The sequence below is a fragment of the Tursiops truncatus genome, chromosome 1 (genome assembly GCF_011762595.2).
Source record: "Tursiops truncatus isolate mTurTru1 chromosome 1, mTurTru1.mat.Y, whole genome shotgun sequence".
NCBI lineage: Eukaryota > Metazoa > Chordata > Mammalia > Artiodactyla > Delphinidae > Tursiops > Tursiops truncatus.
In genome coordinates, this window is record NC_047034.1 from 64,370,121 (window position 1) to 64,388,239 (window position 18,119).

General features: G+C 43.3%; 1 protein-coding gene across 5 annotated transcripts in view; it reads right to left on the minus strand.

Annotated features, from left to right (window-relative positions):
* Positions 1-432: 432 nt before the first annotated feature.
* Positions 433-18,119, minus strand: part of PBX1 (PBX homeobox 1) — a 282,866-nt gene continuing 265,179 nt past the window's right edge. For all 5 annotated transcript variants that reach the window (XM_019931872.3, XM_019931887.3, XM_004312527.4 and 2 more), the window contains one exon: positions 433-5,678. In XM_019931872.3, coding sequence (XP_019787431.1) covers positions 5,586-5,678 — 93 coding nt within the window. In that variant the 3' untranslated portion in view covers positions 433-5,585. The remainder of the gene's footprint in view (positions 5,679-18,119) is intronic.

Sequence of the window (18,119 nt, forward strand, 5' to 3'; positions counted from 1 at the left end):
TACAGCACAGCTAATATTTGCACATAAAAGATCCTTCTTTCGGGCTTCCCTGGTGGCGCAGTTGTTGAGAGTCCGCCTGCCGATGCAGGGGACACGAGTTCGTGCCCCGGTCCGGGAAGATCCCACATGCCGCGGAGCGGCTGGGCCCGTGAGCCAGGGCCGCTGAGCCTGCGTCTCCGGAGCCTGTGCTCCGCAACGGGAGAGACCGCAACAGTGAGAGGCCCGCGTACCGCAAAAAAAAAGATCCTTCTTTCCCTCTCTCCCTCCCTCCCTTCCTTCTTACTTCGGGGTAAGTGACGCAAGGTCATTTGCCCCACTGTCAATGTAGACTTTAACATGATGAGGGTCACAGTTTAAAGCCACACTAACCCACGTCTTACTTTGGGGAAAGACAAGTTTCCAGCAGGTATAAATTTACACAAAATACAAGTATGCTTTTTTGCAACAAAAGAAACTATTTATTTGGAATATGCATTACCAGTACAAATTAGGAGACTGTAAAACCTACACCGTGTTAGTATCATTAGAGAACACAAAATTTCAGTTGGAATCAAAAGGGACAGAAGCCTGTGCTCTCACAGAAGCAGGAAAGCTTAAACTTTCAAAACCAAAACAGAGCAGAGCTTTGCAGGTTTATACTCTGAATAATAAGAACAGGGGAGGGGGAGCGGGAGAATAAAACCAAAAACCAAAGGAAAGCACTTCAAAATAGTTGAAAACGCCAAAGGAAAGAAAAGAAGTAAAAAGAGAGAAAAGGGGGAAAACATTGGATGTTTTATTAATTTTAACAAAAGGGAAAAAAAGTTTACAAAAAAATAAAAGATTCCAGAAAGCTTTGAGCTAGGGATTGAAACCATAAAGGTGATGTGAAAAGCTTGTCATTATTTTGTTATGACTTAAAAACAAGAGTGCAAGCGATTGGGTAGAAACACTTCCTAAAGTGTTCTTAACTCTTCTTGCTTGGGTTCTTGCTGCTGTCTGAATGCTTAATCATTTGTTGAATGAAAAACATTTAAATTAAGCTTCCTCCAGATAATATTGCTTTCTTTTCTCCCCTAACTTAACAAAAACATTCCAAATCAAGCCAGTTTGACAGCTGCCTAAATCAGAGGTTCATACGAGGCGCACGGCCAATGAATCAGGTGTAACTGCTCAGCACTGTAACAACAGCACTGAGTCTGGCTCAAAAGATCAGTAGGCCAAATGACTCCAGGACGGCTTCCTGGATCTGGTCTACTCAGCCAGTGGTGCACAGCCCACCAGGATCTCCTGTGGGATTCTACTGGAAGAAAAAAATCCTCTCTAGCTGGAAAGAGTCGTGGAACGTTGTTATTAATCAGGAAGAAAGAAAAGAAAGCATTTTATTGTGTCATTCACAATCAACCAAGGCAAAAAGCTTTCCCTACAGTACAAGAAGGTCCCCTGGACCAATTCCTTGAATTGTTAAAGGGCTAAAAAGAAAACTCAAGTCCTTGCCTTTGTTTTTCTCAGGGATTGCAAGAATGCCACACACTCCAAAAACTGCAGGTGAAAAAATATGAATCATGGTGGGCTTGATCTTTGAAGTCAACTGAATTCTGAAACAAACGGAAGTACAAGGAAACAGCCTATTCTACAAATGTCATCTTTTCACATCACCTCAAATACATATTTAAGGAATAAAAACAGCAAGACCATAATCCTGACGATTAAAAAAAGCCCCCCCATAAACAAACCAAAAATAACACAAAACAAAACATAGTTTCTTTTTTTATATTTTAAAGAGCAGAAGAAAGAAAAGAAAAGAATTTATTTCTGGGTCTCGAAGTTAATAAACATAATAACGTGTTAGGCTGTACCTATTATGCTCACTATTCCAACCTTTTTTTTTTTTTTTTTTAGTTTACAAAATGAATTACTGTCACTTTTAAACATTGTGAAACAGGAAATGGATGTGCACAACTCGACACTTTTCTAGCATTCTTGAACTAATTCACAAATGCAAGAAAATAAAAGAAAAATGGGGGAAATGGTGAATGTAGGTAGTTCGGTGTTAAAAACTAATGCAGGAATGATGTGCATTGTCACAGAAAGAAGAGGGGAAATCCCCCATCCTGTTTTGCGTGCTATGAGGGTCATTTTTAAAATTTTTATTATAAACACTATTAAATTCAGACCGCTTTTTTGGTTTTTTTTCTTTATCTGAATATACAAGAACATTCATTATCAAATGTTCATCATCAATACTACAAAGAACGAGACACGAGTCGCAAGAAACAATGGAAAATGTTAATAAAGCTGAAAGAATCGTCGAGTATTTTTTTGTGTTTTTTTAAGTTTTTTTTTTTAAATTTGAGTTTCTGTAGTTTCATCTTTTTTTGGTATCGAAGTCAGGTTTTTCTGGGCAGAAAAATAAAACTCAGAAGGAAAGAGGGGCAGGGAAGATATGTGAGAGAAAAGGCAAACGGTAAATAAAGAACTACCACCACAGCAAAATGAAAAATAAATGGAAAGGTGTCACTTGGCAAAAGTACCGCACAGGAGTCAATTCCAAGCCAGGGGGAGGAGTCAGGGATGAAAAGGAGGATGTGATGAAGAGTTACAAGGTGGGCAAACCCTAGGGCTGGTATCATTTCTCAGGGGAAATCTGCCAGGGAAAATGGAGCGCTCCCACTTCCATCAGAAAATGAAGGCGTCTTGGGGCACATTTTGGTATCTGTAGGATTGACCTAATACGAATTCCCAGGGAGCTGTATTTCCAGAGGCACGCTACTTTCCACCCCCAACCTTCCGCTGCCAGTGTTCTCATGCTTCGCTTAATGCAAAGAGATGTGGTGGCCGCCACGTTGGATGTGATCGTAGGCGAGGAGGGGAAGTCGTGGGAAAGGTACTGGATGCGAAGAGCACTGCATGAAGTGCTAGGTGGGGAAGATGCTGTGAGAGGTGATCAGTGCAAACTACTGCAGGGAGAGAGACTGCCTGTGCAAAGGTAGCACTGCTCTGATCTATTTCATCAGCTTAAAACGGCAATCATTCAACCCAAATCTGGAATCATTCTTCCTGTTTCCAAGAGAACCCTTTTGTGTCCCTTTTGTACTTTGCCCCTAATCAGGGGGAGGCGATCCCACCATATTCCTCTGTGGGTAGTTTCAATAGATCCCTGCCACTCAGACAAAGTTCTCCACTGGTTTTAATCACTGTAGAATGGTCACAGGATGGCTCCTTCCAGGAATCCTCTTTATCAAGCCCTGCTCTGATTATGGCACTGGTTAGAAGAGAGTCTTTCTACTGACCTCAGTCATCCAGGCATAATGCCATCTTGCCAACTATTTACTTTTTGCATTTCCTTCAAATACACATACCTTCTAGTTCCTTAGGTTAACCCCCCGCCTCCCAACAGCCACACACAGGAACATTTTCGACTCATTACTGAAGCGTCATGCAGAATGTCCATGACCTTGTTAGCTGGCCACTCTCACCCCTCAGGGTCTTATACCTCTCCCGGAGGCCGCTCAAACATAGCAGATGTGACAGGGACTAAGTAGTTACAAGGCCACATACTGGATTCAAGTACAAGCTTAGAGAACCACGTCCCATTTTTTCCAATTTAGAGACATCTCTATTCTAAGAAACCAAGCAGACCAAAACAAACAGAAGGAACAACACTAACCCTTCTCTTTGTCATCAGGCTGATGACCTCAGGGGACTAATGTTAACCAGAAGTTAGAACAGGAAAACCATTTATTGCCCCTATGTGGCATGAACCAGTTTATCTTAGGGATGCTTCTTCCCCTGACTTCACAATTACAGATTGGATATGAACGAAATCAACTTCTTCGGCCTCTCACACGCCTCTTGGTGAGCCAGGCGTAATAACCCCCATTTTACAGATGAAGAAAATGAGGCACCACCTCCCACTTAGTCAAGTGACAGAGCTGCCATGTTTATTGCCGGCACAGTTGGCTATGAAGCATGTGAGCACAGGCGACATGAGGACAGCTTTCTAGTACCTCCTCTTCACTCTCAGATATTACCAGGGAATAAAAATCATGGATGATTTCACTGAAAGCATGACCTCCCTGCTCTCCATCACTCTCAGGTCTTCAAAGTAGGCAAGCAAAAAGTTTGCCCAAGTCATGTTCTTATACGTCTTTCTCCTCCAGGACGAGAATGTTGGAGCCATATAACCCTTTGGATAATTAATACAATGTCCCTAACATAAACACAAAAACAAAACAGAACCAAATCCATTGTAGGCTTTGTAAGTACTGTGTGTGGCTCCCTGAGAGCTCCAGAGGTGGTGAGAACAGGATTAGTTTGTACTGGAAACCTGGGCTTCATCACCATCGAGTCCTGTGTATGTCGTTCTGGTGTGTGCACGCTGGGGGCCTGGAAGCCCCAGGCACACGCTGCTTCTCTGTGTCAGTGACCTTCACTCAGAGTTGTTAATTCCCTCTCTTGGGCTCACAAGGTATAATGCTATGGTTACTAATATAGGTATCTGAATGTGGCACGTGCCTGATTTGGGGCAAGTGTAATGTGTGAGGCTGTGCACATGCCTACGTTTGTATGCTTGTGTGTGTGTGTGTGTGTGTGTGTGTGTGTGTGTGTGTGTGTGTGTGAGAGAGAGAGAGAGAGAGAGAGAGAGAGAGAGAGAGAGAGAGAGAGAGAGAGAGAGAGAGAGATAAAGGGGATAGGTAAAGGGTTGCAGGATAAGAACCTTCTACTCCTTAGTGATGCATTCACCACCATGCCTAACTCAGACCTGGTTTTGCAGTAGATTCTGAACACCATTTACTGCACGGTCTCCAGAGACTGTCCCTCTGAAACCAAGAGCTGTTATTGGGAAGATGCAAAAGCCTCTAGGAATTCTGCCCTTGTTCTTGAGGCTTGTCTTGCTGCCTGATGTCCTGCTGGGAACCAAGCTAGCAGAGGTGAACCCAGAAACTGTGGCACTTGTAGAAGCCCAGCAAAGGCAGCCCCCAAAGAATAGCTGGGGCTGAGAAGGAAGAGGAGGAATTGTATTCTAATCAGAATCGCCCCCGGGGAGGTTAGAGCAAGAGGAGGTAGGGCGGCCTGGAATGAGTAGGGCAATGTGGCGTATTCCTGCTAAGAGGTAGTGAGAGTAACGAGAGAAACAGAGAAGGACTGCCTGTTAACAGAGGGAGCAAGGGATCCCAGGGAGGTAAGTCTGGCCCCTCAAACCACCAGCATGAAAACATACCAACACTTTTATTATTTTCTTTGTATTTTTTTTTCCTCTTTAAATTCCTCTAATTGTTGAAAATATCCTTCAGGGATGTAATAGAGGGCAGGGACCCAGGGAGTCTAGGACAGAGGGAAAGGGGCAGGGAAGATGATGGACACCAGGCTGACAGCTGGAGGCAGGGAAGGGTGGCTTCTACCCAGAAAAAAAGGGAAGAGAGTATAAAGAAGTGTCCAGATTGGCTGAAACAGCATCCCAAAGAAGAGAAGAGAAGGAGACTCTTATTGTGTGTGCTGATTGCTTCGACCTCCAGTCTGACCGCTTCAGCGTTGAGAAACCCTCCCTCCTGGCCCGGCCCCGACTGGAGCACAGGGTCAGCCGGGATGCGACTGCTGGGAGATCAGTTGGAGGTATCAGAGTGAACACTGCCAGGGCCTTCTGTAGGGGAGGTCACTGATGAAGGGGTAGTAGCATCCTGCCAACCTCCATTAGCCTAGAAGGGAAAAAGGGAGAGAAGTCAGTCCTCTGAGATCGGGTGGCCGTTCTGAGCAGACAATGACAATAAGGCAACTTGGGTAAAGGGCCGAGCACAGTGCCTGGCCCACGGGAACACTCATCCAAGGGGCGGCTAAGACTGTGGTCGATAATGCCCACCTCCCCCACCCTCAGATGAGTTTGGCTCTTCCCAGCGAGCCTCTGGACACAGTACTAGCACCTCTCCCTTCTCACAGGCTTTGTAATTCAGTCCAAGCCACCAGATGATTGTTCTGTGTGCTCTAGGATGACGGCAGCTGTCCCTGCAGGCCAAGGGACCGAGTTCTAGCTCCGACCCTGGCAACAATTAGCTATTGGTTCTGGCGAAGCACTTCCCCCTGTTTGGCCTTGGGTTCCCCTTTAGAAAACTTAAAAGATTAGCTCAAATGCTTTCTCGGGTCCTTTCCAGCTCTGGATGTTCCCTGTATTATGGGATCCCAGGCACCTGTTCTACGCAAGGTTCTGTTCTAGCTGCTCGAGGGTATATAATGATGAGTGAGATACAGTTCATGTCCTCAAGTATGGGGATGAGACAAGCAGACGAATGAACTATAATGTCAGGCAGAACCTAATACATGGTACAGCCCAGTTGTCATGAAGCTTCAAATGAAGGCAGTATCTCCTCTTGAGGCAGTATCAGCAAAGGCTTCATGGAGGAGGGATTCTCTGAGGTGAGCCTTGAAAAGCGGGTGATCAGACCAATAAAACAGGTAAAACAATGGTGCCAACACCACAAGGACTGGTCTGTGTGACTATATCTAAAAAGGTGGTAAGACAGGAAGCTACAAGTTTGATCTGTATTTGTAGATCATCTTCTAAGACTCTAAATCCAGATGCATTAAAACAATAACATTGTCCTAAAAGGATTTGTTTTAATGACCACCCCTTTCCAAAAATACCCCACCATTAAACAGCTGAAGAATGATTTGCTACAGTGGTTGATTCATGACTGTTCACATATTTTAAAGCACTGAACTGTACATGTGCTAAAAGGCCCCTTTTCCCCAGTCACTGGGTTCCTTTGACGTTAATAGACTCTCGACACTGGAAATGTTAATACTGAACAGACCAGATTTTAGGGAGTCCCGGTAAATTATTTTTATTGTACTTTCCTCTCCTTTTACTCCCTGAAGTAGGTGGGGGTACCTGGGGGTAGGTATTATTCTTGCCATTTGGGAGGGACCACAGCTTCCACCCTGGTATAATCCACAGTACTTAGGAGCATGGCTGGCACTTGTAGGTGCCGGCAAACATCCATTCACGTCTCGTTCATAAGAAAGCACAGGTGTGAGAGAAAATCAGCCTTCCAGATTCCGACTGAGACAGAACACAGGCTTCCTAACCTTTGAACCGGGCTCCTTTTTCTCTGCCCTTTTCATCCATTTGGCTCTCTCTGTCATTGGCTCACCCAAATGACGCTCCAATGTTCCCAGGAAAGCCAGGCTTTTCATTCAGAGATGCTCCCACCACTTACTTCAGCATGAGGGTAGGTGTTTCCCCACACACCTCACTTTAAGAGCAGATCTGGACACTAAGCGGGCAAAAGGTCATCCTGGGCAATGCCAGGAACACGGCCCCTCAATCTTGGATTATCGAATAACTGCTCTCAAGTTCAAATCTCCATCTCTTAACTGAGTCAGGCAGCTCTACCCACTCCCTTTTTCTGTTGGACGCCATTTCCCCTGCTGTTTGTTAAAGAGAGATTAGGAAGAGGGCAATGAGGGGAAAATGAGAATCCTTTCTCTTATAACAGGAGGCTTTGCTATCTTTTGGGGCCTAAGCCTCTGTAGTATGATCAGAATCAAGAAGAGAATTCATTCAATTTCCACATTTAGGTTGGTCACCAGAGTGACAATATCTTACTTAGCCTCCCCTCTCAACCAAGAACACATGTATTCTTTTGGTACCATTTTAGGCTGATTGAGAATCATCGTTCTGTTTATTTTTCCCTGAAGAAAATCCTTTAGCATCATTTATCTTTTCTGACGGTAAAAGTAAGATGTGCTTATACGATATTTGCAAATACAATATTTGCAATTATGCATGCAATATCATATTTGAAAATAGGAGAATTGCAAAGAACAAAGAGTACTCTAGCCATAATCCTACTACCCAGAGATAATTACTCTTAGCATTTTGATATGCATCCTAATAATTTTTTAATATGTGTATGTTTATCAGATAGGTAGATAAATAAATTAATTAACTCACTAATTAAATAGACTGGAAGAGGTGTGTGTGTGTGTGTGTGTGTGTGTGTGTGTGTGTGTGTGTGTGTTTGCTGGGTAGCATGGGATTTTAGGAAACTTTCCAGGAGCTCCATAAGCACAACATCATAAAGCAGAGAGTGAGGTGCTTATAAAAGAGGAAAAATGTCATGCATCTTAGACTTGACCTGGTATGAGACAAGTAGGGGAGGAAACTCTCTAAAGCAGCTAGTGTCCATGTCACAGCACGTGGCACAAAGGCATGTCATTACATTGCTCACAAATTACCAGCACTACCATTGTCGAGCCATACCCTAATTCCATTAAAATAACAGTAAGTGGTGCCCCAAATGAAGCCAGTAGTAAAAAAAAAAAGGAGCTCTGTGGCGTTTCATTAGCAGGGAATTAGCAAGGCACTGTATATTGACCAGAAGGTTCTAGGAGACTTCTTTTTGAGTCATCTCTGAGCTGAAATAACTCAAACAGCAGACATTTGATCTCTTTCCTTCAAAAGTTCTGTTTTCTCAGACCAGTGCTCAGGACGCCAGAGGGGAGAGAGAGCTCACAGATGGTGGAAACAGGAATTAGTGCAGCCTGATACCAAAACCAGCATTTAAATTATGCTAGTTGGCCTGGTGAAGAAGAGTATATAAAACCTTAAAAAACCTTATTAAAAATAAAGAAAGAAAACAAATCTCTTCAACTGCCTTTTCTTCACTCCCCCTCCGTCCACAAACACACACACAGACACATATGCACACACACTTCAGATGGGGTGACCAATTGCCCCAGTTTGCCCAGGACTCTGGGATTTAATGGAATGGGGGATTTTCAGTCCCGGGTCACCCTACCCCAGGATATCCCAGCTATGACCCTTGACTTCTTGCTAAATTCAGGACACTGTAGCCTATGGGTTTCAAGTTAGATGAATGCAAGTACTTTTTAGAACAAACGAGTCTAACACTGGGAAATGCTGAAGGATCCTTTTCTCTGGAGGTGCTTTCTACCATGGCATATTGTCTGCCGCTGCTCAAGCCTCCGTGAGATCAGAAAGTGCGAGCAAATCCACCCTAACCGGCTTTCCCGTAAATCACTTCAGCCGTTTCAGCTGTATCATTCCAGCTTTAATGTAAGACGTTCAGAGGCTGCACCGTCTTGGGAAACAGCTGACCTCGCTTACTGCCACGTTAACCCGGGGAGCAATTCCTTCCCTCTTCCTCCACTGCGGGTGAATATTAAGTAGGAAACGCCGCCTTTGTGTGTTTGTTTATCTCTGGGAACAGTGAGAGTCAAAGATGGTCTCATTAACAACCGTGTGAGGTGGCGGGAAAATAAGACCTCTGTTTTAATTTTTCTTCCGCACCCCAACTGCCTCCTTCACTCTCCGATGCAAACCAGCCTTTAAAGGGACACACTCACTTTGTAAAATGCTGTTGTTGGAAACCACCCTGAGGGGATACAGGGGTGGGAATCTGCAAAGCCAAATATGCCCTTTTTATCTCAAAGCATCCATAATGGGAGAGAGTTCACATTTACACCCAGTTCCTTCAGGTTAATTCTGTAGCCTGTAGCCTGGGAAGCAAGACTTGGTGTAACATTTAATTCCACCAGGGGAAACCTAAGCCGGCAGCAGGCTTGACCTGGAACCTCATGAAGAGGAAGCTAATAGAATATAGAATTAGGACAAAACGCAGTAGATTTCCTAGTTAAGGAAATCTGGACTTTCAAAACACAAATTCAAGGCATTTGGGAACAAAATGTTTCAGGAACAAAAATGACTACTCTCTATCCTACCCACATAACTTGATAGACGCCACATTTTGCCAGAATCCCATCTAATGGATAAGGCAAAGCACGCCTATCAGAGGAGGTGGAGGAAGCCAGCCATGGAGCTGGGGATGGAGCGATGGTGGGTGGCAAAACCCGCACGGCTCCTCCTGACATACACAGGAGCAGAGAACTGCAGCTTAAGCCCTGACTTCCCTGTCCTCTGTTGCCCTCCTCGAGCCAGAACTCAGGGGGCCACCTGCCTCTGCCTCGCTGTTGCGGAGCCAGTACCCCTTTTCGCCCAGAGCAGCGGCTGCTGGGCTGAGTGAGAACCGCTGGTCCCATCCTGCTCTTATTCCCGCTCTTCCTCTGAGCTTACCTTAGCAGTACACGGTTGATGCAGAGAATTCATCACCTGATGTGACAGCCCAAGCGAGCCTGGCACTAAGAAACTCTCATTTGCAACCCAGAAATACACTGAGGTGCCACAAACCGGCTGATGTCAGCACCGAGTTGAGCTTGATCTGCATATGGGCCAGATGCCATTACCAGCAATGCCTTCAGCAAGGGTGAGGTAGACGTGCTCCAGGCCCTCAATAACCCAGGCTCTGGTGGGGCCAGACAGGAAGAAAAACAAAGAAACATGCATGCATCCTCTCCCCCCCCCACACACACACACACTTGCACATACAAGCACACACACAGCCACCATTTATCAGGGGAGACATCAGCTCACACAGTGGAGTCACACCCTAGATCCAACATTCTTCCACCAAGACAGAACTATGTCTTGCTGATATGCATAGACTTTTCCCAAGATTATTCTGTGAGCACTTCCCAAGAGATGCTCTGGGATGAAAAAATGCTACTGGAAAGCCCCCTTAGGGACAAAGGATTCAAAATTTCCCTGGGAAATTTTACAACAGTAAACAGACCCACGCCTATTTGGCACCCCTACAGTTCCCTCTCGAGCTGCCCTCAGCGTGAGCTTTCACAAATGTAGTTTTGATCATGTCACCTCCCTTTTCAAACCTTCAGTGTCTTCCTACTGGACTCAAGGTGAGGTTCAATGTCCTCGTCAGGTCTATCATGTCCTGGACCTTGCTGACTCTTCAACTCCATGCTCATGTTTAATATTTCAACCGTATCAGGGTACTTAGAAATTCCTGTAACAGAGCTGCCATTTCATGCCCATTTCTTTCCCCTTGAATACAGTGCCCCACTCATCCATTTACTTGCCACTATTGCCCTGCTTCTTTTTCAAGACTGAGTTTAAGTATCCTTGCACCTGTATCTGACCCCTGGCAACTTTTCTTCCTCCTATAAGCCCTCCAGGTCATCGCCCCCCCCCCCACCCCGCATCTCCCTGCCAGGATGTACCTCTATCACAGCACCTGTGCCGCCGTATTGTATTTGTTCTTTCACACGTCTGGACCATGAGAACAGGGCCATGGAACTTATCTTTGATTCCAAAGTTCCTACCATGATGCTTGACACAGCGTAGATTTTAATAAATATCTCTTGGAGGAACATAAGAAGAAGTAAATAAACATTTAGTGGCACTGTAACATCCATCCTCCATCGTGGGTATGGACACAGAGAAGGGTATCAGGTCCCTGACCTCCACAGTTCAGTCTGACTACACGTAAAGAGCTGTGTATACCTAGAAAATATTCAAGATGCAAAGCAGAGGTAGCACCAGGGTTCAAGGTAACTTTTACACCTAGGAAGTGAACGTTTCTCCTGCTAATAAGTAGGCATAAAGGAGATCTGGTACTTCATAGCTTAACCCAAACAAGAAACTATGTTTCATGTTTAGATTGTTCTGTTTTCTTTTTAGGGAAAGCAATTGAGAAAAACATGGGATACTGCCTGTTGCAGTTCCATCTTAACAAGGAGTGTTCTCCACAGGGCACAAGGAGCGGGAAGATATCCCACCCTGCATCTGGAACAGTCTCCTAGTCACCACCTCAGGCATCCTGGGAATCAGACAAATGTACAAAATAGACATAGTCCCAAAGTGGCCTGTAGGTCTTTGCCCATCTTTAGTCTCTCGAGGGCTGAGACCCACATGCAGGTAGAGCTTCCACCATGGGACCTGGGAAAGGAATTGCCAGATAAAATATAGGATACCCAGTTGAATTTGAGTTTTAGATAAACAACAAATAATTTTTTAGTGTAAGTATGTCCCATGCAGTATTTTCATTTGCTAAATCTGGGTAACCCTGTCTGGGAAGAACATGTACTCTTAGCCAAAAATTGTTTATTCTAGTCTAGTTTGGCTAGAATAAATTTTTTGAACTTTGACCTTCTGCACCTGTATCTTCATAGAGGGAATGTCTTCCTTGTGGCTGTGACCATCTCTACCAAGCCCTTGCCTAGTTTCTGCTTGGTGTCCTGCTATTTACCACAGTTCATTTAAGAATGAGGTAGTGACATACATACACTACTATGTATAAAGTAGATAAATAAGGACCTACTGTATAGCACAGGGAACTATACTCAATATTTTGTAATAATCTACATGGGAAAATAATCTGAAAAAAGAATATATACATACATATATGTATAACTGAATCACTTTGCTGTACACCTGAAACTAACACAACATTGTAAATCAACTATACTTCAATTTTTTAAAAAAGAGAATGAGGTAGTGACTTGCTCTTATAAATGAAGTCCTGCTCTGGAACCTCAGCCCACCAACTACTGCCTGCCATCACGTTTCCCTGAAGTTGGTCCTCTGTCTGGATTATCCCATGCCGCTGGCTCTAGGATTCCTGTTTCCATGGTCCCCTGCCTATTGGGGGTATCCTCTCTGATTGCCACTTACCACTAGGTCAGTCCCTGGTGACCTTACACCCAAGTCACACCACCATACCCCTTGCTAGTCTGCTTCCCACCACAGACTCTTGAGCCCTGAGATTTTGCTGTGAAGGTTAAGAGAGATCAGTGGTACCATTAGCCTTTCCCGGTAGAGAACAGACGTCAGTACTTTAAGGTGCTCTGAAGGAATAACAGATTTCTCACTGTCCAAGTGAGATTCCTTCCTACTCTACAGAGGAGTCAAGTGAGAGGTTTTCGCCTTTGCCTACCCCCTTCTCTGGTCTCTAGGAATCCATATCTTCTTTCATGGCCCAGCCTGAGGGCTACCTCCTTTCTGCAAGTCGCTTCAGGGCAAACCATCACCCACTTCTCTACGTTCTAGTACCACTGACTTTTTGACCTTTCATGTTGACATTTAACCACGTGCAGCTTTTATTTATGTAAATATCCATGAGAGCACCAGATCTTATTAGCTGCAATCCTTTAATTCTTAAAATCTACAAATATGTGTTCAGTGCCTACCTCATACTATGTACTAGGCATACTGTGGTAGATATAACACATTTTAAAAAAATGTGATGTCTGCCCTCATGGAGCTTGCCGACTTGTGGGAAATAGACATTCAAAACATATCAAAAGAACAAATATAGATTCCAGATGGTAATAAATGCTATGAGACAGAGGAACAGGGACCTCACTGAGGTTGGGGCTTCTGGAAAGTCAGCCTAAAAGTGAACAGAAAATAGACAAGTAAAGAGTGGGGCAAAGAGCCTTCTAGGCAGAAGGAGAAACCTGTCCAAAGGCTCCATGGAACCGAAAGAAGGCCTGAAAGAATGGAGCATAGGAGCACAGTGGCGAGTGCAGCAAGACGGGCCTGGAGAATGGGATGGCTTGATCACGCCAAGACTTGCAGGCTTTGATTTTTATCTTCAGTAAGATGATAAATCATTCAACCACAAGCCGTTAGAAGACAAGGATCATGTCTGATAGAGCAACTGCTCAATTAAGTACCTGAGTTGAACAAATAGAGAAATGAATGCTTTGAAAGCTTCTTTTGGTGCCTGTCCCTGTGTCTGTAAGGCCATCTGTATGCTGGTACCCATCGTAACTTTGTAGTTATGTAAGAATAGTAATAATAATTCTCTTACTTTGGTTGAAACAAATATATAATGGTACATAAACTCAGTGTGAACATCTATTCTTCTCAGGCCAGGAATCTACGACTCAGAAACTAGAATTCGCCAGACTTAGTCCCCACTATATGCCACAGCTTCTGGACATTTCAGGTTTCAAAAGCTTGGGGTGCATGAAGTGCAGAGCATGGCTGCTACTGACTCATGCTCTTAAGTTCACCTTCTGGGAATCTATGCGCTGTTTATGAAGGTGCTAGAACCTATGAACCACGAGACTGGCCTCAGAGAATTCTTTCCGGGGTCTAATACCTTCTACTCTCAAGTCTCAATCCACCTTACCAAACTTGGTTTTGGACAAGACAAACTGTATTCCTCGGGGGTTATACTTCTGAGACATCACTGTGTGTGGTACCACCTGGTTAGTTAATACAGTTTACCTTACACGGGCAATGCGAAGTCCTGGGCTGAGACCTGTATAGTCAGAGGGTAACCCTGATCCATGTTCACTTGGTATGAATGTGAACTCTCTCATTACAAGTCATTATCTCCAACTGTATCTGGCATGCACTCAAGGGCACTCAGTCAAAATCCAACTGCAAAATTACAGCACCATCACAGTGCAACATCCTGCCAGCTCTCAGCGCCACACGACTGAAGTACACGCACATATAGGTCAACTCCAAGATCAAGATCTATTTTGGAACCTTCTTAACTTCATCCTTCCTTAATTCATCTGTTGTGAAGGCCCAGAATTAATACTGCCATGTAAGGCACTTGAGACACAGAGGATGGTCTGGGTTGAACCTTTCGTAGCTTGCACAGGATACGAGGTAGTGTACATTTCCAAGTTTAAGGCTGGGATGCTTTTGGATTTCTGCTCAAAGTGCAAATAGGACAGTTACATGTAATGTTTCCATGTTCCACAGACTTAGGGGGGCCTTAGATTAAATGTACATACAGGAAGTGAAAACTTCAAATTTGTTTTATTTAACTTTTCAGAGACAAAGAAAAATAAGCTCAGCTTGCTTTAGCTAAATAGAGGTGTCTTAGTGCAGAAAACTATTTATATCTGAATAAACATCCTCTACATCCAGCCCTGCAAAACTAAAGCACACGCACACTTACACCCATCCACACACACTGCACAAAAACACACATAATTTCCACACACTTTATCATACTGACGTAGAGCTAATACGTGTTCAGAAAATACTTATGGCACCTAAAAAATGTGCATACACACACAGATGCTGCAGATGCTGGAAAAGAGTAGCTCTATAAGACAATAGATAATTATATTTACTCATATAGCCAAATCTGAAAAATTCAAGCAAAGGGTATTTTTTTTTACTCTCAGTATAAATTATCTGATTGGCTGATACAGACAGCTCCAGATTCTTCACTTTAGTTTCATAACCTTTGATTTTGCCGTGGCTTTGTTGAAAGGCTATTATCTACTCAGGGTACACACAGGAATTGTATACACACCTGAACGAGAAACGGTGGCTATCTACGGAACACACACATAACTCGTGGTGCAAACCTTGAGGCTATTTACCATCACACAGGAAGCTAAATCCTCTTACACTTTCCTGACCATCCAAGAGACAGCAATTACCCCAGATTATCAGACCAACAATGACATGTCGCGTAAAGAGAGACACCGAGCCAACTTCACATCCCAAAGACTGGCATATTCAAGTACACTTAGGACATTAATAGCAATTTACGTGCCATCACTGAGACAAAGCCACAAAGGCTCCGTTGGCAGCCTCTTATTTTGAAGCCTATTATTTGTGGGAGTTACAGGCTATAATCACAACAGAAACTTTCAAAACCCTTATCTTCCGTGACGCACCAAATCTATTTCAGAGCCATAATTGCTATGTCACCGGAGAGTCTGCTGCTTAATGCACTCAAATGCCATTTAGTGTTTGCAGGGTCATTACAGCTAACAGAAGGGTAGGAGGGAGAGATGGTGGGAAGTTGTGGGGTACAGGCAGACAGAGAATGTTGAGGGGAACGTGCTAGAATGGGGCATGAGGCTCTACTGTGCCTTATTTAGGGAACGATACTGTTGTTTTGAGAATTCTATGTACCTATGAAATGAAGGCAAGTGCTTGGAAACTACGTACTCAAGAATTCAGAGTTATTTTGACACCACCCCAGATATCTTCAGTGGATGCTGGGGGATATCCTCTTTTATTCTGAGATTCTCATCCAAGTATAAGACTGGGTTGATTTTTTAAATTTTAATTTTTTTCCTTTTAGATTGTCCCAGCAATCTCTGCAGTGGAAATCTTCCAGCTGTGCTGTGGGCTCAGGAGTCTGACTTGGCTTTTCTATATGCGTTCTGCCACGGAATGAGAAGGGCAGAGGGGAGTGATGATGGTGAGATGTCAAAATTCAATCATCTAGAAGAATGTGCTACCTTTCAGACGGTAAAAGAAGATGCAAGGAGACAGATATAGCCTCCAAAATATGAGAAAACACCTAGTCACTCAAAAGACCATTTTTTAGACCTAAGTTGAGCTAAGGTCATAAGAAAACTTTTAAATTATATGTAGCTTTATTTCTTCAACCTGGCTATAAACTAGCCAATGACTTATTTGGCAACTCCTAATACTTAGGGGAATACTAGACATAGGGTAAATCTTCAAGGAAAGTTTTGACTGACTAATGTATCTCTAGGTTCTTTTTTTTGTTTGTTTGTTTTTTTGCGGTACGCGGGCCTCTCACTGTGTGGCCTCTCCCGTTGCGGAGCACAGGCTCCCGACGCGCAGGCTCCGGACGCGCAGGCTCAGCGGCCATGGCTCACGGGCCCAGCCGCCCCGCGGCATGTGGGATCTTCCCGGACCGGGGGCACGAACCCGTGTCCCCTGAATCGGCAGGCGGACTCTCAACCACTGCACCACCAGGGAAGCCCCTCTCTAGGTCCTTTTAGACAATTCTTGGGTTCTATTTTATAGTCCTGAGTTTTTTCATACACTAGAAATACACAAAATGTCAAGCCAGTTCAGATTGCAGGGTTAATATTTTTTTTAAGATCGCCACCAGTATCACATATAGATCTGCCTTTAGTTTTCCCAGGATAACAACCAGCTTTCACTCTGAAGAACCTTCCACAGAAACAGACAGAATGAGACCTGGGGCCTTATTCCTCCTGAGTCTTCCTCCATTGAGAAATAGAATCTTCTCTATTTTCTAAATATTGGCCAAGTGAGAAATGGAATCATACCTTTCTCGTGTAAGAGTTCTTAGAAATCAATAAGAAAAACATGAGCGTTTCAAGAATGCATAAAAAAGACTAACAAACAGATGAAAAATGTTCAATCTCATTAGTAAATCAAAGAGAGATACAAATTAAATTAAACTAAAAATGAGATGGCATTTTATAATGTGATAATTGAAAAAGACTGAAAAACTGCTAAGACATGGTTATTGAGAATGTAGGGAAATGGGAAGGATCAAAAATGCTGGTAGGAACCATAAATTAATAGGAGTTTCCAGGAGAAAAGTTTGCAATACATCACAAAGGCCTTAGATTTGTTCATACCCTTTGATCTAGCAGCTCCATTTCTAGGAATTTATTCAAGGAAATAATAGAAAACATGCACTGAATTTTCTGTACTATGATGCTTACCACAGTGTTATTAATAATAGTAAAAAAAAAAAAAAAGAAAACAGCTTAAACGTTCCACAGTAGAGACTGATTAAATAAATCACGGACCTTCCCAGTAACAAGCTCTTATGCAGTTATTAAACTTATGTTTGAGAAGAATGTTTAATGATATGGAAAATATTCATAATATATTTTTAGTAAAATAAGTAGGCTACAAAATGATGTGTTCCATATGATCCTAACTTTTCTACACCCACACAAAACATACTTAGACACAAAATGCTAGGAGGCTGCCACGCAAAAAGTTAGCAGTAATTTTCTTCTTTGTGAATTGCCTGCATTCTCCAAATTTTCTATATTAAATATTAATTTGTAATCAGAAAAAAAAGTAAATGTAAAATTTAAACGAAGTGTAGGAAGGAAAGTCCACATCTAATTTAGGTCTTTGTCTTGTGTGTTTGAAAGGTCGTGGCCAACCTCTACAGCTCATTGGAAAAAAGACCAGTGCAATTAATGGACAAATCCAAGTCTGAGGAAGAAAGACGGAGGTAAGAGGGACTCTTCTGCCTGGAGACTAGTGCATTAGCAGGTGATTTCACAACTCTCTTCAAAATATAATTACCTGTCAGGAGTATTAATCAGTTGTTTTTCCCATTCCACAAAAATTAAGGTCAAAGGAAGGAGGCTAAACATAGCAATCAACTTAGACAAGATGGAGAGTTGCTTGAAAAGAAGCATTTGATCTCTTTTTAATTTTCCCTGTCCCAATGCCCAACACAACTAGTTAATAGTAAATTCCAAGAAAATGCCTGCTGATCGAGTGAGTGAATATGAATGAATGAATA